Source organism: Numida meleagris, chromosome 4 (assembly GCF_002078875.1).
Source record: "Numida meleagris isolate 19003 breed g44 Domestic line chromosome 4, NumMel1.0, whole genome shotgun sequence".
In the NCBI taxonomy this organism is placed as follows: domain Eukaryota; kingdom Metazoa; phylum Chordata; class Aves; order Galliformes; family Numididae; genus Numida; species Numida meleagris.
The window spans coordinates 45,132,674-45,155,677 of record NC_034412.1 but is presented as its reverse complement, the minus strand read 5'-3'; the positions used below and the strand labels follow the sequence as shown (position 1 = coordinate 45,155,677).

The following is a 23,004-nucleotide window of genomic DNA, read 5'->3' as shown; positions in this document are numbered from 1 at the left end:
GCAGCAATCACTTCTGGATGGAAGTCTTGTTTGTGTTGCTTCAGAAATGCTGGTAATGATTGAAATACCCTAATTTTAAGAAACAAGTAGTGCTGTTACTCCGTTGCTTGTGGATGTCACTAGTTCCTTGAAGTGGTGTTGCTATGCATAGAAGATATGTAAACCGAAGAATAAACCTTGTTACAATCTATTTATGGTAAAGGAAAGTGATAGAGCTACAGTGATTTCAACACAGAGAAAGTAGTAAGGTGGAGGAGAAAAAATGTGGTGTGCAAAATGAAACACTTTTTCTGTCTTTGGCACAAAGCAGCCATGTCAGCAAAAAGGGCAGAGCATAGGGCCTTTCAGCCAGAGTTCCATAAAGAGCAGAGTTTTTCCCAGTATTTGACCAGTGTAAAAACTAAGGAAACACAGGAATTGGATTGGGAAAGGATAAAATTAACGTGTACTGAAAGCAACGGAAGAGCTATGCAGATCGCCTTTGGGAAATAATGTGTGTTATTTTATTGCAGAAGCCTACCTTTCCTCCTTGCTGTTTTTGCCTATAGAAGTTCAGTTCTTTATGGCATGGCACAAAAAGAGATATTTGCAATACTGACAACTGAAAGCATGAAACGATCGTCACACAAGCATGTTGAAATGTTTAGAACAAAATGCAAAAGAATGGATTTTTCATTAAACAAGCACGTGGCACTGATGATTCCTCTAACTCCTACCATTCCAAAGACTTGACAGAAGATGAAATCTCTTGTTTTATGGCTGATTTAAATCAATCATTGTTCTGTCCGGCACAATTCCAAGCTCACATTTGAAAGCTCTTTTGAGAATTATCCTTCCCCCACCCTAAGTGATATCTGCCAGATCAGGAAATTCCAGCTTCTTCTCTTAAACTTACTGTGGAGTCCCCAGAGTCTGAAACGCAGAAAGCAGATTTTTTTGCTGGACTGTGAATAATCACGACCCTCTTTTTCTTCCCTAACCTTTTCGCATGCTTTCTAAAGCACAGCTTTAGCCATGCTAACTGCTTGCAGATAAGCTAAAAAAGAATTGCATTTAGCGTCGTGAGTTTGGAAATCTGTCCTTGTTAGGTCAAAGTCCGTGCTTGTACGCATCTGTCTTTGTTAATTTTCCTTGTATTTGTTTTAATTGCTTTACTTAATACACTGTAGAGTGTTGAAATGCACGTGGGCATATAATGGTATTTTCAACGGGTTAGAAGTTTGACTCCTATTTAATTACAGTGCCCCCATTTTTTAAGCTTTCCAATACTTGCAGAAATTGGCTGATGTAGGAGGAGAGTCAGAAGTCTAGCCTCCAAGCAGATAGGTTTTGTTTTAAAAGCTTGAATGATACATGAGGTAATTTCCCAAAGGAACCTAAGGATATCATGTAGAATCGGAGGAAAAATAGTATCTCCGAGTATTAATATTTATGTTAAAGATTTTTCACAAAAGCAACTGATGTAGATTGATTTATGTGAGATCATATGAGACTTTCATTGAACAGTTTAAAGAGATGACACAAGTAATTGGATAGTGGAGATTTGTATCTGGGTGATCTCTTAAGAGCAATCTTCTCTATTCAGTTTAAGAGAATAATAAATGGTGAATGGAGATGTAATGCTTATCCTGGCGCAGGGTGACTGCGTACTTCCACTGAGTGAGCTAATGTTGAGGTTTTTCATTACTCACGCTGTGTAAAAACTTTACATTTAGCGAAATACTTAAGTGATTTTTATGAAGTAATCATTAAAAAAAAAAAAAAAACGGTGTGTAAGAAATACCAGAAGTCTGTGAAATTGCGGCCTTCTAGTCAGCTGAATTTATTGTAACGCTGCTTCTATGGCAACTTGCCTCTCCCAGTAGAGGAGATGTATACGGGGTGGGAGGTTACCGTTTAATCAACTGTTTATGCTTAGGCGCTGTTTTTCTATGGAAGTGCCGCTGCTCAGTATTTGAGAGAGTATTGTAGCTTTTGATGCTATTAGCAATTTTTTCAGTCTCTCCTTACTCACTAGAGTAGTTCCTCATTAAGGAGCTAGTTTTGACTTTAAAAAAAAAAAAAAAAAAGGTATAAGTGAAGCCTCTTGCAGAAGGGCATCATCTTGAGGTTTGGTTTTGGCAAACCTAGTGAAAGTCAGGTAAGCATCATCACATCCACAGTTTGGTTCTGTCCTTAGCAAAGGCCATGGCAAGGCTGCCCTTGCCTTCGGTGGAGCAGGAGGCTGTGTGTGGGGCATCTCCTTGGCTTGCTCTGGGAAACTGCTTGTTCTTTGTGGGATTGGGCTCTTCAGTGGTATAGCTGGCTGTGCTTTGAAATTCAAATAATCAGTAGATCAAGGATGTGTAATAATTAGCCATTTTCCTAATTGCCCGAGCAGTTCCATTTCATAATACTGTAGGAATTAAATGCCTCTCTCAGTCACATCTTCCCTTTTTCAGAAATGGGACTTTGCAACTAGCTGAAGTTCATTGTTAGTCCAAATAATTTTCAGCCTGCCAAAACCAATCTTCTCATCTTCACCACGTAAAATACTGCACATTGTAATTAAGCACCTCTCCGATTTTACATGCTTACTCTTATGGAGTAGTAGTAGTAGCAGTCATGAATTCAGTGTCTGCTAGATCCTCTGCTCTGAACAAGCCAGGAGACAACCTGAGATGGGACTGTGGTGGTTCCACCCTTTCTCTTGCACTGGTGTTTGTACCAGTAGTGAACTGGCCCGGCAGTGAGGATGGCATGAAAATGAATAAATAATACAGTCTCTCCACTCCCAGTTTATTTCTTTGATCTGCCTTGCTCTGGAGTCACCGGGATGTCAGCACAGGTACACTGGGGGACCAAAACTCAATGTGTTTTTTAAGATGCTGTCTAATAGTGTTGAGTAGAGGGGGAAAAACCACTTGCCTTGATCTGCAGGAGGCTGTGACCCTTCTTTGCAGCCTGGGCAGGCTCATGTTCAGCTCGCTCCCCACCAGGACCCCAGGGCTGCTCCCCAGCTGTGCGGTCCCAGTCTGTATTGTTGCAAGGGGCTTTTCCTCCCTGCATTCAGGACTTGGAGTTTATCCCTGCCAAATTTCTTAAGGTTCCTGTTGGCCCATTCCTTTTCAATGATGGTCGTGTCCTTGGTAGTGTCGGTTGTTCCCCGCTGGTTTGGGTTCATCTGCAAGTCTGATGAGATTGCGCTGTTGCCTTCTCCATATCATTGATGCAGATGTTGAACAGGACAGGTCCCTGCAATAATTCTTAGTGGCTTCCAGGTAGGATGCAGCCCATGGACTGCTAGCTCAAAAGAAGGCAGGCCTGGACTGCAGGCTGCTGATACGAGGCTGGGGCAGACAGAGAACTGGTGCCATGTCAGGAAGGGGTGACTACCTGTGAGTACTTACTTTCAGTGGTGCCTATTGCTGTGAGCTTTGCAGCAGCGATGTACTGCTGGAACTCTTGACTAGGATAGCCTTAAATTTTTATTGAAGTTTAAGATTGACCATACTACTCGCTACAGATGTGATTAATACAAACCTAAGAAATGCCAATTTAAAGCAATATGTCTGTGTTTAAAAAAAAAATCCTTTGTGTGATTAACAGGAGCAAAAAAAAAAAATGTCGAAGGGAAAAAAAACTAATGGCTTATTATAAAATATTGAATAACTAGACGTTGATTAAGTAAGAATACATTAAAGGGACTTCAAAGATACCTTTGCTTATGAGTTTGCAGTTTCTCTGTCATGTCTGCAGTGAGGCAGATTTAAGAGTCCTTTCTAACAGGGGTCCAGTTTGAAGTGTGTGCACGAGGCCAAAGTGTTCCTTTCTTCTTTCTCCTTTCCCCATCCCAGTGGGGAGCATTCTTCTCTCTTTCTTCATTGTAAATTAACCCTTAAGATTTGTCTGTTTTGTGTTCCTTTATGATTCTAAAGGATGAGGGTTGTACCACGCTGTTTAGCTATGCTACTAGTTTAGTAGCTTTATTCAATCAGTTATTACATTTTTAAATTTCTGGTAATTAATATAAAGGTCAGCAGCTTCTGTGTAAATTCCTTTAAACATATTCAAGACAGAGCGCAGTTTATGACATGGTTTCTGTCTTTGGATTTCTAATTTTCAATGCCAGCAGGCTCAGGAAAGGAAGGGGAAGGAGTAGCAAGTTTAATTCATCCTTTTACGTGTGCCAGTAAGAGTGAGTTCAGAACAGAATTTCCAGTAGCAAAGTACATGCATCTGAAATGCTAGCTTCCTCTCCTAGTAACGTTTAAGCTGTTTGGCTTTTTGACTTCTGCTAAATGTTACGCTGATTCAAAGAACCATCCGCACAGAGCTGAGCAACTTCAGTGGTATTGGCAGAAATACTTAATGTCTCTTGCTCCAATTAAAAGTGATTCAGTGATTCAAAATCTCTTCACTGATTTTTGTGCGTAACTTCTTTCTTTTTTACTTGGAGTTTCTAAGTGTTAGCTTAAGCAATTAGATTTAAAAACATGCAAAATAACCTTGTTCTGGTGTTCTCGTTTCCCTTTCTCACATACACTTTCACCTTGAAAGTTAGGACTGGTAAAACGTTATTCTTGCCTCCTTCTGGCAGTAGTGTGAATATTGTTTCGATGTTTGTATGCTTCTTTGAAGATATGATGGCAATTTACCCTGTGCTATTTAGGGACCGTAGTCAGGGAATAGGTTTTAATACGTATCATCTTCTCTGAAGTATAGCTCTTGAGCAAGAATTATCTTTTTAAACCAATGATGCCAGCTGTGAATGAACCTGAAGTGAGCATCTCTACCTGTCGGAAAGGTAGAAAGCCCTATTCCAGTCTGATAAGCGGAGCATTGGCTCTTCTGACAGACCCAGGTTCCCTTGTAGAGTGTCTCTTAGAATTCCTAAGCACTCTTTGAAACTACTGCTTTGGAAGTATCTCCACTGCTCTGAACAACTGTTTGTGCCAAACACACTCAGTAAAGAGGGATGTGTGATAACCGATTGTATCCTGGGGCAGAGAAAAGGCTTTTTAAATTTTTTTATTTTTTTAAATTTTACCTTGCTAGGAACTGTAAAGCGTATCTGACTGGGAAGATGCCATCAGCTTGGCACAAGAGGTAAAAGCTGGTTTATTTCTTTCTGCAAATAGAGAGCCTTGCTGAAATAAATTGAGTACGTGCAGTACTCCTGCTATTGACTACTGGAGAGCTTGCTGCATTCATTCAAGGTTTTGATTTAGTATTTGGTGTCGTGGATTATCTTTTTTTCCCTTTTTTTCCTCTTTTTTTCCCCTGTTTGAAGGCAGTTTCTGGGACTAAGTGTGTGGGAAGGAAGTCACAGGAGAGCACTTGGATGTTTCCTGTTACATAATTGCTGTATATGTCCCATTCCTCCAAGCTTATTGCCAGAAGGAAGAAATTTCATTGAAAACTTGAATTAAATTAATATTGTGAATAAAGAATGTTAATACAGTAAAGGTGCTGAAGGAACTCTGGTTTTTTAATCTATTATTACTTTTGGCATGTCATAACATATAAAAAGAAAGGCAATTCAGTAAGTGCTTTGAGAACTAGAGTTTTACGTATTAAACCAATTGGAGAGAGGGATCAAGTGTAGGCCAGAGCGTATGTCTGAATCCTTCCTGTGGCTGTGATTTCAGAGTGCTTTGACACCTCAGCGTCGTATATTTTTATGTTCAGCAGTGGATTTGTGTGAAGCCACTACATTTGCCCTTAGTCGTTATCTCTGTTTAGTGCAGTTTTATGATTTGTGTCCGTCTGTAGTATCTGTGCTTCTTGGGCTGTTGCAGAGTCCATCACTCTGCTCTCAAGGATGTATGGATTTTTCCAGAGGCTGCCTTCTTTGGAACTATAGCTGAAATGATTGAAGGGAACTTTCTGAACCATTTGCACCGAGTTGTCAGACTTTTTTATGGTCTCTTTATTGGTATTATGATGCAAATACGTTCCCCTCTCTTGTTTTTCAGAGCAGCGTGCTGCTTGCAGTTGTATCAAATCAGTGGTGTGTTTGTGCCCTTTCTGGGTGAACAGCTGTTAGTCCATTTTGCAGACTACTACTTCTCATGTAGCATCTGGAAATAGAGTTCACCAGTGCCAGGTGTTGGCCAAGTATCTGTACCAGTTGAACTGGGTTCTGGCTCATTATTTTTGCAACAGGAGCTGCAGGATGCTGCAAAATACGCGATGATTTCATGAAGTATGCATTAAAAACTGTCACAAAACAAGCGATTGGGTGAGAAGCTAGGAACGTGGGCATGAGGAGCTCCGTATTCAGAACAATGGTGAGAGCCTGGTGTAGTCTCCCCGAGAGTGCGGCTGGTGGGTCTGCATCTGAATTGCAGTGACCTTGGGCACTTAACTCAAGTTCACGCTTCCCTGCTTGTGGAATGATTGGTGCGCTTGGCCCAAGTGCTCCGCAGTGCTGAAGTCAGATGTTTGTGAGGTTATTTGTGATGTTCAGGTGGATGGTACTTCTCAAAAGTGCTCTTCACAGGTTTAAGTTTCCTGCTACTGGAATGAGTAACAGTCCTGCTGACTTCTGTGGGAGCACAGTGGGGCAAGGAGTGTTTATAATATCCTCTCTGTAAATCCAGAGGTCCCTCACAATGCAATTATTTGTCTGCAGGAGGAGGAAAGGGGAGTTCATAGAAGAGCACTTTCAAAATTCTTTTCTGTAGAGTTCACTTGGACTGGTGTGTGTATGAAATTAGAGAAAGGAGGAGAGGGAAAGGCTAGGAATAGGAAAAGTCTTTTAATGCTGACGTTATTGTTAACGATTTTTTTTCCTGGTTTTGACTGCGTTCTTTCTTGGAGTTTCCCAGATGGAATTTTCATGCTACAGTAATGTCCTGGAATTTAACTCTTTTGCAGTTAACCAGCTGCCATGAAGCGTGTTTTTGATACTTACTGCCTGTCATACCCAAGTGACACATCATCCAAAAGAACAGAACAAATGTTTTAGTCCTCTATAATAAATATTTCAGCCTGTGGTCATTCTCCTCCCATTGTTATATAATGTCTCAATTAAATGATAAGCTTTTTGGACAGATGTTGCTCGTATTTGCCTACAGAAACTCTTGGAGAGTTTGTGCATTCTTTAAATTTCACAAGCCAGTGCTTGACTGATTTGTATTTATTTTTTTAAAACATGCGTTTCTAAATGTATGTCTTCATATTATAGAAAAATAGTATGAAATGAGAACTGAAGTGGGAGAATACAGGTAAAGAAAACATTTCCAAGTCAAGTTTGCAGGCAGCAGCTGCAGGATTGGGAACCTTTAAGCTCGCTGGAAGCATATCACAGTGTTTATGGCCTTAGATTAGTAGTAATAGCTAATTTTCTTAACAGATTTTTGATTGACAACAAGGATTCCCTCTATAAAAAGTGTCCAAGCACATATACAAATAACCTATAGCAGCACTGCACATAATAGCCTTTACATAATGCCACTGCATTTGAGCTTTCCAGGAGAAAAGCTCAAAGGTCGTGCCGCTGGTTTATGGCTGTGGAATTATCCCTGCACGAGGGTATGGTTATCAGACATTCCTGACATTCCAGGTGTCTAATATTATAGTGCTTACAAGCTAGCGCAGGACCAACTGCTGCGGCAAAGCAGAACGCAGGAGAAAACACTCATGGCATTGCCCACTTCCACTCCTCCACCCCATAACCTTTGCAGCTATCTTCTTTGTGTTGAACTTGGCAATGCTGAAGGGTAAACAAGTTACGAGTAAAGAGATTTTTTTTCCCCTACAAAAGATTCCTTATTCCCCTTTTCACTTGAGTGTTTGGCTTCTTTCAGTATTTTCTCCTGCTAAAACGGTGTAACAAAATATACAGCTGTGTTCAGCGTGTTATTTTTTTTCCTTCGCTGATGGTAAGTGGAAGGCAAAAACAGTTTATCATAATCAGAAGGAAGAGGAAACACAAAGCCACGCCTGCTGGTGGTTCAACCTGGTCCTGTGTGTGGTGGGTGTGGGTCCCTTCCTTCCCAAAGCGTTCCTGTCCTCTGGGTCTCTGCCACTCAGGCTGTGGCCTTCTCAGAAGCACGTGCAGAGAGACAGTGAGCTGACACCCAGCTCATCTTTTGGCTTTGTTGGCTATTGTTTTTTCCACTATATATATATATATTTTTTTTTTTTTTGCAGGTGTAAGGGGACATTTGTTTTTAAGAACTTGTTGCTCTCAATGTGCAGCGCATCTTTTCTGTTAAATACATTGGCTAGGTTGTCTAACAGTGATTCTGTTTGGAGCAGTAAATGATACATAGATATATTGAATGTAGGACTTCTTGTTGCAGTAGAGTTGCAAGCAAGTCACTTGGCTTGTTTTCATCCTTCTGGCAATGATAACAAATCAGGAAGAATGGTTACCCAAAAAACATTCGAGGAATGGAGTACAGTTTTCTATTGCACTTAGTGCTTGTCTCCAAAGCCAGACACCGGTGAGGTATCAGCTTGTTGTTTCTAAGCAGTACTTGTTGAATGCTGCAAATGGCTTTACTGAACATTGTGGATGGTTGTGCGCCATGGTACAGCGTAGGAAGCTGAGCAGGTCTGTGGGAAGGCCTTTGGGCAGGGGCAGCCAGTAGGGGTAGTGGGTGGCCCTGGCCACGCCACATGGCAGCCCTGCTAGAACCGTGTCTGAGGGGCTCTCTGAATTGAGAACTAAGAAAGACATCGCTCAGCACACTGCCCTTGTAGCAGATCATTTCAAAACAACCTCGAGTACTTTGCCTAAATTACAGAGAAGAAACTGTTTATTCAGTGCTCTAAAAAAAATCACTGCATGTGGTTTTGTGCTATCTACACAAACCCGTAACTTGTTTGTCATATGGAAGGTGTCATTCAGTACTAGAAATCAAGTGTTTGAGCTTGTAAAACAGCTGTGAGAGGTGTGGTTTCTGCAGTAGATACTGATATTGTCCAGCCATTCTGTGTTGCTGCAAGGCAGTGAGCTGACTTACATACATCTCTTAGTGTAAGCACTTAACTGCATGTCTGCACATTTTCTTTTACCGAAAAAAACCTTTAAAACCCAAAAAGTGTATTTATTTAGAGTCTGCAGTCTGTCATAAGTATCTGAGACCTTAAAAGAATCACAGGATAGAAATGGCATGCTATTAAAAATGGTACTGTGCTTGTATGGTTTTTTGAAAACTGGAACCTTCTCCCAGTTAGTACAGGTTTCCATTGTTCGTATGTAAATGTGACTGCTTTATTCATCTGTTTATCTCTGTTTATCACCAGGAACAAAGTGATCTGAAATCTGGAAAATGAGTGAAAAATGTCAAATGTACCTAGGAAATACCTGCTGATGGAATGAATAGGTCTTTTTCAGCTAAGTGTATGTAGCTCCTCTGTGAATTTCTACTCTGTGGTTAGTTTGAGTACTTGCGGTACTACAGGGCAGTGGAGGCACGGTGCTGCCAAGGTGCTGCTGCCAGCTGTGCGTAAATGCTGGGAGTGTGGCTAGGCATGTCTATCTACCTACACCAACGTGTGCGTGCATGTGTGACACAAAACAGACTGATGGGGCACATGCTATGCTGGCTACTGGCATAAATCAGCATCATCTGATATTATTTGAAGCCTTCATAAAGAATGGAGTGGTATTTAATTTTATCTGCTTAGTCGTTGCGTTTTGATATCGAAAAGGTACCATGCATGTTTGCTGCCTTTTAAATGTGGGCATTTGTTCACTGAAAAATGATTGCGGAAAGAAACCTTGTGAGCCAGATAAACAGCCTCTTGACCTTTTGTTACTTAAGGACCAACTGCTGCAATAAAACAGGCTGCCACCATGCGAATCCTTCTTTGATGTATTCTCATGTCATGCAGATGCCCACTGCATTACTCTTTCAAAATAAAACCCATAATGAAGTGGTAGTTTATCTTAATAACACCCTTATTAAAACAGAATGTACCTAAGCAATACAGGGTTGTACATAGTGACTTGGACTGGTATCTGAATGAGAGGCACTACTGTGCTAAGAACGTGGTGTTTAGAAACTGATATCCTGTCAGCAGAATCATGAACGAGATTTTGGAGAGAGAAGTGGTGTGTGGGATTTGTATGGTTATAGACTTGAATGAACAAAGGATGTAGGGGAAGAGTGTTTTATGAGCATGCAAGCTGCCACCTTCTGCAGGTAAATGGCCCAGTTACCATTTTCTAAAGTTAGGGAATGTGGTTTTTTTTTGTTTTTTGCAGCTTCAGCCACTAATCTGTAGAAGAGAAAATCATCTTCCTAGCATAATGTAACTCTGCGCTACCAGTGGATACAGACCTCAGCCACTGAGAAGAAAACAGCGCTGCCTTTCTAGCCCTAGCCTGCAGTGCAGAAATATCTGAAGTTCTGCATGCACTTGCCTACCTGGGCATTACTATTAAGTGTTTGTCCAGCCTAAGTTTAGTTACCTTGTGTTGGATCAGGAGCCTTGTATTTAGACAATCTCCATAGTCAGTAGGAAAAGACAGATACCTTCAGAGTGTGATTCATCCTCAATCTAAGCAGATGTGCTGAATTAGTCTCCATAGGGGAATGTAAAGGACTAATTTGGGTAAGATAACTAATTCTTAAAGTTAATGAGATGAACTGCACCCTTGAGTTTTATATGAGAAATCCATCTTGGATGCCTGAAGGTTGGGCAGCATATTTGGGATGGGATGAGAAGATGGGTTTATGGATCTTCCAAATTCACAGTGCCTGAAGCATTAGAAAGTAGGGCAAGAGTTGAATTGATTGTAAGATCCAACTTGAACAATAAATTAGGAGCCCTACTGAAGAATTTAAACACTTTTCTTCTTCTATTTCTACATTCCTTTGCCTGGCCAGGTCATTAAATGTTACATTTGAGCAACTGAATGAAAATAAGAATGGAGTAGTTTCAATTATACTTTTACAAAATAAGTGAATGCTGATGTTGGTCATATATTCCTATTCAAGTGACCTTGTACTAACTGAAAGTATTTGTGAGGAAGTGTCCAGAAGTTGTGTCACTGTGGTATTGTGTAGATGCACTGCACAGCCTTCTCTAAGGGTGTGTGTGTGGTTAAGTGAGCCAGGTTATCGGTAGGTGTGCATGTGATCATTGGGTTTCTTCATTTATGTTTTAATAGATGTAACTTAAGTTTTGTCTACTCAGTTCCTAGAGCATGAAGAGGATATATATATATATATTAGAACAGTTAGGAGTCTTTAAAAAAAAATAATAATGAGTCCGTTGTAAGAGAAAGCATGTAACACGTAATGTGCATTGTTATATATCATTCTATGTACAAGAATGAATGGGTATGAAATTTAATCTGTATAACACTTCAGATAGGTGTTTTACGTGATTATTGCTGTAAGGCAAAGAACACAAGGTCATTTTTGGTAGGGGATAATTGGGATTTGGAGAGTTTTCAAATGCATGTTGAAGTTGCTATAGAAGTTGAGCATTGACCCTAGTTATAATTGAATTCAAAACTCCAGGTCTTAACTGTAGGTCAAGCATTACACAACAAAGAAGGTATTCTCAGAAGTATTTTTAAAAGGCATTAAGATGAACCTTGTCATAGTTCTCAGGTATTTTTATGCACCTCTTACCAACTTGCATTTTTGTCCTTTCTAGTTGAGGAAGAGTCTCAGATTTGTTGTTTGCTTTTTATGTTCTTCCTGACCACCCCCAGTTTTCTGAGATGTGCCTGCTGTTACTTTTCTCTCTTCCCCTTGTGCTCTATCCATATATATTATAAATCACGTTAAGTCAGTCTAAGCAAAACATCTTAAGTTCTACTAGCACAGTTCTTCAGTGCATGGATAGAATCAGGTCTTGAAATATGCTACAGAAGCCTGCTGAGTTTAGAAGGGAGCAAAGACCAAAGTCTGGAGTTTCCTGTTGATAAAATAGAGTCCTAATTGTAATATGGGTAACATTCAGTGTTATAAGTGCCTTCATCCTTAAGAGATCTTGGAGAGAAATGGATACAGAGAAGGAATGCAACAGAATACAGTGTTCTTGCACAGAATAACTTCACGTGCGTGTGTGTAATACGCACACATTTTGAAGAATATACATGCTGATGATCACAGAAGTGTGACATACCACGCGTTGTCCATATCCTAACAGAAAGACAGCATTCACTTGTACACGTAGTAAATTTCTCGTTTTTTGTGGACACTGACTTCAGTAAGAACCATTTCTTCTGTATATTTTTGTGGTCTCGGGGAGTATCTCAAGCAAGAAAATGCATGAAGTTGTCCAGATGAAACAATATTGCATTGACAATCTGTCAGTCTGTAGTTATGTTTCCATTTTACAACATCGTCAGCCTCTTCATTAATTTTAGACATGCATTCATGTCTGTAAGAATATTAATCGTTAATGATACGTATAACTGTAGAATCTACTGTTTAAAGTCTGAGGTAACTTTGTATTTTGAAAAATGTGAATATGAGCTAGTGCTATAGCTTCTCCATGTGTAAGCCATATTTTTTTCTCCAAGGTTTCCCAGAGTATTTAAGGAGTGATTGGCAACAGCATGATTAGATAATGGAGTTACAGATTTTCTCCTGAATTTCCTGGGAGTAGCCACTTCTTGTGACACACACACATACGCACGTGCGTGCATGCGTTTCTTGTTCCCTGGCCCTTGGGATGCTTTTCACTCTGTTTGCTGAAATGGAAGTGTTGCGTTGCAGCAGTACAGAGTTGAGGAGAAAAAACTGCTATTATGAATTTAAGGCTAATAAATTAATCTTAATTTGGAAGGAATTATAAAAAATAATTTAAAAAGCATTGCCCGTAAGTGAAAATACTTAAACTCAATGAATATACACTTTAAAAAAAAAAAAAAAAAAAAAGCCTTCTGATAACTAATTCAGCTTCATGGTACACTGAATGTGGGCTTTAGGTCATCCTTTTTTTTTGAGTATCGGCATTCTTTCATGAGCATGTAAATTGATAACCACCAACAGAAAAAGTATTGTAAAGGACCTTGGAGTATCAGTGCCCTGAGACGCAGCACTTAATCCTCTATTACAGTGCAATAAACCTCATTTTTCTTGGGTCACGGTTAATGAATGTAAAGGCAGTTTGTCTACCATGTGTTATTATGTCACAGATAATGATCTTCACACAGGCGAGATTCCTTCAGTCCTTGCTCTCAGGTATTTTTTCCTTTCCAATTATATCTCATAACTCTCTTGGCTTTCAAATTCTATCTTGCAAAATTTCTCTTGCATTTTACTTGTCTTCCTGTCATACTAATCTCACCCATTTGCCATACGTATTTATACTGGGACGGTTTTGAGCGCCCAGACCAGCCTAATCCCTCCTTGTGCAGGTTGCTGTCCAACAGTAAAGTCACTATCTGGCTCAAAAACATCATGCTATTAAAAGTCTTTGAAAGAAATAAGAGAGTCCTGGGGAATGTGGTGCTGTTGATGTGGTTGTGGCCATTCTCATGGATAATCTCTCCCAGTGAGCTTTTCTCACAGCTTTCTTGTGCTGCTTCCAATCCATATTTTAACTGTTAGTGATACAGTTATAATTCCACACTGGTGTTTTCACCTGAATTTTGTAAAAAAATTTTCAGCATGTTCAGTGCACGGCAGTTTGTAAGTGGCAGTAAATTAGAAAACTTTGTTTGTATTTGGAGTTATTCAGGACCTCAAAAATAAGTAACTTTTATAGGATTATATTTTAAACTTTGGAGAAATGAATGTGGATTCATGCTCATAGTTTTAAAATTTTGAATGACATTTTTGGAGCATTGGAGCTTGGTTGTTTGTAATTTCTGCAACCCTAATATGTTGCCCTAGTTAAAGAATTGGTAGGTCAGATCTGTCAATAATAATAATAATATATTTGTGGGACAATAATTGTGATATCAAGTTTGTGCTCAAATTTCTGTTTTCTCAGCTACGTGACAAACTTGAAGTAGTTTTGTAAAGTATTTTCTCTGTTGTGTTCTCTACACAAAAAACCTTTCATTCTGTAGAAAGAAAAATGTTCTGTTCTTCTCTCTGCTGTTCCTCACAAAAATGTCAATAAACTTGTTTATTTTGGTCAGAAAGTAATTAAAGAAAAAACACATCAAAAAAAGCATATATAAATTAGCTTTTTGTTTGTGTAAGATATTCAAGATGAGATGAAAGCTTCTATGATAGAAATTATACTTCAGTCAGCAAAGGAGGTGATGCTCATATGTCCCACAAACTGCTCTTGGTAATCCTACTCTCAGGCTTTTTAAAAATTTTAATTACATACTAAAGTTACGGTGATAATAAAGACTTAAATCTCTTGCTCTTCCTATGAATATGGGTGGCATGGCTGTCGGTTTGTCAAGAGGGAACTCAATACTCGTTTCTTTCCCCAAAGCCAACAAAAACACGATGGTGTTATGCTTTACTCAGCCTCAGTTGGAAAAGCTTCCATGTATTACTGTAACCAAACTATTTCTTGTTGCAAACAGATTATTAAAATGAAAAATGTTAATTATTTATCTTCCTAAAGAGGAACCGTATTAACATCTGAATATCCATTAAATGTAGCTTATAAAATGTCTACGCTATGCGCTCCTTCTCCACATTGCTGTTAATTTTGTTCAAGTACTTGGATTGGCGAGTGCTGCTAGCTGCATCTTAGTTATATTTTCTGCATTTTTTGTGGTCATTAGAAGATTACCTTGAAATCTTGTGGTGTCATCACAGACTCAAGGCTGAAGGGTCCAGTTCTTCAGAGGACAAATAGGCGTGTAGATTATTAATGTTTTTTTTAAGAGCTGTTGGTTGTTGTTTAATTTTAAGCTGTCAAATGTGAAAGATGGTGCAGTGAATTTCTCACTTGAGTGCCTGTACTAGGAAATGTTTGGAATAATTTATATTATGTTCTTGGAGTTGATGAATTCAGAAGGATGAAATAGGGGAAAAATAATCAAGAGCCTAAACCTTAAGGGGGAGGTAGTGGGAGAATACCTCTTCACTCTCCACGCTGTCTTTAGCTTCTGTCACAATAGAAATTAATATGAATAACAAACGTGTAGGAAAGAGGTAGAAACTTTACCTTTAATTTGTTTATTTATTTTTTAGGTTAACAAAACCCTTGTCGTTTGCGGATTGTGTTGGGGATGAGCTACCATGGGGATGGGAAGCTGCATACGATCCTCAGATTGGTGTGTACTATATCGATCACATCAACCGTAAGTAATTTTCAGTTTGCCGTATTGGTCGTGTAAGAAGGCTTATCACAATTAGACTTTCCTGGGAAGATCCTTCAAGCATGACTGAGAGTAGGAAAAGATTTCTTATTTGAGAATTGTAGTTATAGTAACAACTGATGATTTTCTGCTATCAAATTACCACATTTGTATGTGGGGACTTGGGGGTGGTTGGAGGTGTACTCACAGTTATTCACAGACTCTTAATCTTTTTCTGTAGGAGAAGTCCATGTAATAAATGGTAAATAAAGATGGCTTACATCTGTTGGTACCTGTAAGTGTAAGATGTTGAGTGGCTATTAAATATTCAGTGATGAGCACTGATGGATACGAGTATAGTCAGAAACGAGTAACCAAAAATTGACTTCAGTCCATCTACTGAAAGGAACTATTAGTTCAGGTAGTATGGAGTGTGGAGGCTGTTTGTAATTTGTATATGAGGTCTGGCAGAGGCACTGTCATTTTAAGAAAGTTGTAGAATACAACTCAGTCTAAAAAATGCTGTATTTTGTGGTAATTGGAAAGGGAATGGGGAGTTAAATTGCTGGGGAAAATTTGACCTTTCGCATAACATTATTGGCTTCATAAGGCTTACAAGAAAATCTGGTACAGACAGGGTAACTGCATCTACTTTTACATATATTTTTAATTGCGTGCGAGTTACGTCTAAACCATACTAAGTTATAGCAAAAGATTTTGAAATACAGTGCATGTTAGACATATCTAAATGAATGTATTACTGAAAGCATTTGTCTTCTTTTTATGTCTTCGTTAGTCCATACTGATTGACACCTTTCTCTCATCTTAGAAATGATCTTTAGTAACATAATAGAAAGGATTCCATTTCAGATGCCTGAATGTAGGTGCCTGCACATGTACTAGCAGTGCAATGTACTTAAACAATCGTAAAGTGTCTATGGCTTTTTGAGATAATTCAGATTAGCTAGTTACTTCAGATTACAACTGCAAAGGATCAGTAGATAGGGCAGGGGTGGCTGAGAGACCAGTGGTCTTCAGGAACAAAAGCTGGAGAGGAAGCTGGTTACCCAGAGACATCTCAAAAGTATGTGCAGATGAATCAAGCCTGGGATGTCTAAGCTGCTATTGTAGTCAATAGCTATCTTGTCAATACAGCCAGTGTATTCAGAAGTGTGATTTAAATGACTGATTGGTTGTCTGCTCTGATGCTGAGCTGATTTAAGCTCCTTTGGTTGGGTTCAGCTGTAAGTCTGATAAATGGATAAATCAAGATTGGCCAGTTTTACTGGCCACAATAGATGTCTAGATTTCTTAGACAAAACCATTGAACTATGAGCAGCAAGCTAGAGCTTAGCACAAAAGACTGTAAATTCAGAATGTCTTACTTCTGGTTGTTCCCTCCTTTTATGTTAAAAACTGAAGGCTGAACATTTCAGTGGTGGAATTTCCATTGGTGTACAGGGCAAGACTTACTGCACTCCTTTTGAAGGTGGAAAGTGACAAAAGTTCCAGTGGTGTCATGAGAAAAAGCACTAGGCTGCAGCTTGCAAAGTTATAAAAATTTTGCCAAATTTCTATAATGAAAGGTTAAATACTTCAAATATTACATCACAGAATCACAGAATTGCAAGAATAGGAAGGGACCTTAAGAGATCATCGAGTCCAAACCCCTGCTTAAGCAGGTTTCCTACAATAGGTCACGCAGGTAGGAGTCCAGACGGATCTTGAGTATCTCCTGAGAAGGAGACTCCACAAGCTCTCTGGGCGACCTGTTCCAGTGCTCCGTGACGGAGCAAAAAGTTCTTCCACATGCTAGTATGGAACTTGGTATGTTCAAGTTTTAGGCCATTGCTCCTTGTCCTGTCAGTACACGCCACCAAGAAGAGCCTGGCCTCAGCCTTTTGCCTCCAACTTCCCTTTAGATATTTATAAACATCTATCAGACCCACCTCAGTTTTCTTTTCCCCAGGATGAACAGCCCCAGGTCACTCAGCCTTTCCTCATACAGGAGATGTACCAGGCCCTTAATCATCTTTGTGGCCCTTCACAGGACTCCTTCTAGGAGATCTCTGTTTTTTGTTTTTTGTTTTTTTAACTGGGGAGCCCAGAACTGGACACAGTAGCCTAAATGTGGCATCAGCAGGACAGAGTAGAGAGGGAGGATCATCTCCCTCAACCTGCTGGCCACACTCTTTTTAATGCACCCCAGGATACCATTGGCCTTCTTGGCCACAAGGGCACACTGCTGGCCCATGGCCAACCTGTTGTCCACCAGGACACCCAGGTCCTTCTCTGCAGAGTTCTTCATATGAATCAATAGATCTTAAAACAAAAGCTTGTAAATGCTTTCCCCTTCTGTGTAATTAACTGTCTTAGCCTTTTACATTCCCTTCTCCTGTACAAATTTGACAAAAGCCAACTGTCCTTAATTGCCAGTGGCAACTCAGTTTCTCCTCCTGCAGAAGGGGTAAGAGCTGGCTGTGAGCAGTCTGCAATTGTAAATGCTCCCTTGAACTTGAGAAACTGTGCATTTGGTGTCAATATGTTTAAGTATAATTTTGTTTTACTATCATCTTGTATATTTCTATGTAGTTCTTTTAAAATACATATTTTTTTCTTGCTCTCTCAGATTGCCTTGAGACTTTCTTGTGATTCTCTCAGATGATGTAACCCACTTCAGGAAACACTGACTGAGGTCATTATTTTATGAATGTATGACTCCAATTAGAAATCTTAATGTGATGCTTTCAGCCTCAAGGGAGACCAGATTACAGGCCATCTGTCAAGACAGAACATGCATATGATGTGGGTAGCTAATACCATAAGAACCTAAATGCTTACCCTGTGGTTCAGTAGCACCTTTTGTTCAAGGGATGAGTAAAAGGATATTATTTGGTGACCAGGGACTGAGGAGTTCCTTTTGTGCGTGGTCCTTCTTACTGTGGTTTGGGAGAGTCCAAAGATTTCTAGCTTGTGCTGTCACTCTTAAAATCCTCGTTGCACATGTGTACTCACATTCATTTACTTTAGCTTTCTATTTTGTTTACATTTCCTGATTTTGCTGAATAATATGGTTAAAAAAGCAATACAAAAAAAAAATCACGCCAACCTCTTATTCCACTTAATTTCATACGTCTACGGGCAAAGCCATCGCTTTCACATTTTTCCAGTTTTTCTACAGGGTTTTCAACGTCAGCCTTTTAAGTGGGTGCAAACATTTGTGCTCTTTAAGATTGGATTTGCAAACACTTTTAAGCTGATATAATCTCTGAAAGAATTGGTCCTGCTCTGTTGCTACCTCTGGCCTTTTGTTCTGTCTCTGCAATGTTTTTGCTTATACTGGCATGAATATTTGCATGGCCAGACAGTGAATCAGATCAGGGAGCTGATTCGAGTTGAAACTAATCCGGCATGGAAAAAAAAGTTGCTGTTTGTTCTCCTTCCCACACCCCTCTTTATGCAAGCAAGGGAGGGAAGGTGACCTGGGGATAGGAATGAACACTCAGGTGGATGAGGCAGAGGATAGCTTTTTGCGGTAGCACCGGTTACAGGTATTTTGAAATGACACCCTTGAACTTTCATCTGGTGCGTGCCCTGCGCAGGGTTGCCAGGAAGCAGTTTTGGCTCTGAGGCCGTGATTTCCAGGTGCAGTTCTTAGTGCCAGTTGCAGTTATCATCACTTGCTCTGGTTCCTGCCCCCATGTCGTGTCAGTGTGACTGTAGGGAACAAGGCCGATGGGCAAACACTCTGCTTCCTGAGGTGTGTGAGCCCTCCTCCCCTTCCTTCCCCACTGCTGCTTAGCTTTTCTTGTGTGGCTCGTTGTGTGGGATGTGCGTCCAGGGGCAGCTGCAGAAAGGGAGAACCTGAAGTGTCGGTCTTAATCTTTTTCTCCTTTTCAGGCTGGGAGCAGGTCTCATGAGTTGGTGGGGCTTCAGCCTGTAAATGTGCTTGTTTGCAGATTTTAGCTGCAGAACTTCAGTGGGTTTGTGGTTTTGATTTGAAAGGAAGGATGATTACTGAAGTCCTTGTACAGCTCTTTGTGATCAAGATTGTTCTTTAGCTGCAGAACTTCCTGGTACGTTTTACCGAGTCTGTGTCATCTTATGGTGATGCTTTGTTTGTTTCTGAATGGGTCCAAATAACAGATCTCAGTATCTAAAGATGAGTGAAAACAAAGAAGAGAAAAAGCTAGCAAGTATAGATGTACACAGATGCATCAGTCTATAACAGAACTTTGATTCCTCAAATATTGCTGAAGATACCAATGTGCTATTAAAACATATGATAATAAATTGAAGTGCTGGAATTCTGATTTTTGTTCTTAAATTCTTGAAATTTGAGGGATCACTTTGTAACATGACTAGTCAATTTCCATGTTAGTATTAGTGGTATTCAGGGAGCTTGTTTCCTTTACATTTGGAGAATTTACAGAGTTCAGGGAATAAAGTCCTGTCGTTCTAAACCGTCTTTCTTTCTGAGACCTTGGCTTATCTGAAAGACTTCTACTTTCTTGGCTCGACATGAATAGTCTGAGGGAATCCTAGGCTGGGACAAGTTCTGCCTTGCTTTCAGTCCACTGCCTATTCCTAAATAATTCATCTTCTTCCAGGCTTGATTTTCAGGCTCAGGAATAACCAGGCAAGAGGTTATTTTCTTCATGGCATTGATCTCTAACTGAGAGAACAAGTACTCTGCTGTTGGTACTGATTAGTGGCAAAGGGATTGGAAAGGAGCTGAGTGACAGTGTTTAAGAGATAAGGATGGGAAGTAATAGCCACTCCTAACCCAGCTCTATTTCAGTTCATTGCATCTTCCCCCCTCCTCGACTCTTTACTTTGTATTCAATACAATTTTCTCCCTGCCGAGCATCCCCAACACTTTTCTTCAAAAAAGAAGTTGACCATATACTGTCTCTGCTTCTGCAGCTCCTCCCTACTTAGTTTTAATTTTCCACTTTGGAAGCATGAATGCACATTCTGGTCCTTTCCCAGTGCCTGTTTTCTGCCACTGGCTCCTCCACAGAAGAAAAGAAAAGTATATCAGAGTGATGCTAAGAGGTCAGGAAACACACAGAGGTACAGGGATTTACGTCTACTTAGCTGGAGACTGGAATTCACTGAAGGACCTTATTTCCCCACTTAGTTCCCTTCCTTCTTAAAATTTCAAAGCCTTGCTGTTTACATATGCTGTTTGACATTATTTTAGCCGCCAGTGTTCTATTTCTTGATGTGATCATAAAGACTTTCATGCCATTTGCTGCCAGTGTGACTGGTTTATCTATCTCAGGGACTTTGCGGACAGACTGATGCTACTTTGCTCCAGCCTGGGGTTCAGGTTCATCTGCACATGTAATAGTTATGCCAGATTATATTCTCAGGCAAGGAAGAAATCTGGAGATGCCACCTTGAGTCTGCAATTAGAGTTAGTTTGGGGGAGTAGGATAGTGTATCTTACTCTTAAGTGTTGTGCTTTTACCCAGCAGGTGGCTCAGCAGCACAAAGACATTCACTCACTTACCCCTTCCCAGTGGGATGGGGGGGAGAATCGGGGAGGAAAAAAAAAAAAAGTAGAACTCATAGGTTGAGATTAAAAATAAATAAAATACTAAGAGAAAAGAGGAAAAAAGGGTAATAGTTATTGCCTTATCGTTATGATAATTATATATATATAAAATGTGTATATATATAACAAGCGATGGGCAAGCAATTGCTCACCTGCTGACTGATGCTCAGCTAGTTCCCGAGCCGCAGCAGCTTGCACCCCAAACTGTCCCCTTTTCAAACTTTCTTTCCGCATGATGTCATATGGTATGGAATATCGCTTTGTTGAGATTAGGCCCGCTGTCCTGGTTCTGTCCCCTCCCAGCTCCCTGTGCTGCCCAGCCCCCTCACTGGCAGTACAGAATGAGAAGCTGAAAAACTGGAACAGCCTTGGCTCCATACGGCACTACTCAGCAGCAACTAGAGACATCGGTGTGTTATCAACATTGTTTTTCTCCTAAACCCCAAACATAGCATCATACCAGATGTTATGAAGAAAATCAACTCTGTCCCAGCTGAAACTAAATGTGTACTGTTTGTTCCCATGACACATCACACTGTCTTTTAAGCAAGTGGTGCCATGCAAGCATGTGGGAAACAATTGTGAAGACTGTTTACTGTCAGGAAAATCCAAGTACAGTGTATCAATCCTGAATCTTATTTATAGGTTGCTATCTTACCTGCCTTCTGGCTCTAGAGAGCCCCGTGTAATGGGGAGGGATTAGAGTAATCTGGTCTGTGCACTCTACCAAAGGATGGCTAAAGCAACGAAGACTCAGGATTAAAGATGATTTTATCTGCTAACTTTTATGTAAAGATTATACTTGCTCTTTTTGTTTTCTCATGTTGTATTTCTGATAGCTGTAGCAGTAGAATATTACCTACCTACTGGATAACGTAGAGCAAAATGCTCAGTTTCTGCTGCATTTGACTCCAAGATGTATAAGCATATGCAGACGATGTCTAGAGGAAACTAGCATGCCATAAGGATAACATGTTGTTCAACGTTTCTTAGTAAAAATCTATGAATAAATATTTCTTAGAAATCTGCTCATGCTTGCTCAGGAGAGCTGGAAAACATTCTCATTTTCATCCCTGTCATGGTTTTGGCTAGGATAGCGTTAATATTCTTTGTAGAGGCCTGTATTATGCTGTGCTTTGGATTTTTGCTTAAAGTAGTGGCAATAGCACACTGTGATGATAGTTGCTGCAGAGTGGCACTGCGCAGAGCCAAGGACGTCTGAGCATCTCATGCTGCCCTGCCAGGAGGGGGCTGGGGGAGCACAAGTTGCTGCGAAGGGACAGAACCGGGACCGCTGGCCAGAGGGATGGCCCATACTGCATGGCATCATGCTCAGCAATAAATGCTGGGAGATGGGAGGAGGAAGGAGAGAATGCTGGAAGTGCTGGTGTTAGTCTCCCCGAGAAATACATGAGCCCTGCTTTCCTGGGAGTGACTGAACTGATGAGGAGTGGCAAATAAATTCCTTCATTTGCTTTGCTTGTATGCGTGGATTTTGCTTTACCTAGTGAACTGTCTTTGCCTCAACTCACAAGTTCTCAGAGCATCGCCTTTTGATTCTTTCCTGCATCCCACCTGGGGAGAGAGAGCAAGTGGCAGGGTGCTGAGCTGCCTGCCAGCTGCCTAAGCCACAGCTCCCGGTTCTCAGTTCAAGCACAGAATTTATTTAGGGAAAAGTGAAGAAGGTATCTGGAAGAGAGGAGGTATTGCTCTTGTGCGAGTTCTACAGCAGGAAACAAAATGTAGAGCTCAGTTCAGAGCATACTCATACTCTGCATAACCTAATTTACCTTCATGTCTCTCCTTAGAGCCCATATTCCATCTTATTATGTGGTAAAATGTGATTTTCTTTGAGTATCCAGCAATGTTTTAGATCATTTTAAAGACACTCTATATGTCATCTTGTTGGGCTGCACAGTCTTATTGAAACTGCTTCTCTGTAATGTGCTACTCTTTATTTTTATGTACATATTGAAGAAATGCATCTTTTTGAAACAATGTAATATCTCTTTGAGAATTCCTCCTCAAATTTATGGGTGCAAATTGCTTTTCTTATTGTTTGAGGTTGAATACTAAGCATTTTTAAAAGGAGGAGAATGGAGAGAAAAAGGAATAAGAAAAAAAAAATCATTTGGAAAGCCTCTGGTATGTAAACAATGAAGTGCATTCCTTGTGCTAGTCCAGGAACACGCTGTTATTCTCCCTGAAACTACTGCTAGTGCCTTTGTTCCTTTACTGTTCTTTAAGGCTTGCATCTCAGCTATCT

The 23,004-nt window shown here is 40.2% G+C and overlaps 1 protein-coding gene across 4 annotated transcripts in view; it reads left to right on the top strand.

The window, feature by feature from the left end:
- WWC2 (WW and C2 domain containing 2) overlaps window positions 1–23,004 on the top strand; it is a 90,116-nt gene that overhangs the window by 13,004 nt on the left and 54,108 nt on the right. For all 4 annotated transcript variants that reach the window (XR_002438942.1, XM_021397426.1, XM_021397425.1 and 1 more), the window contains exon 2: window positions 15,069–15,178. Coding sequence is in view for 3 of the 4 variants with exons in the window: in XM_021397426.1 (XP_021253101.1) it covers window positions 15,069–15,178 (110 nt within the window). In the remaining variant the exon portion in view is untranslated. The remainder of the gene's footprint in view (window positions 1–15,068; window positions 15,179–23,004) is intronic.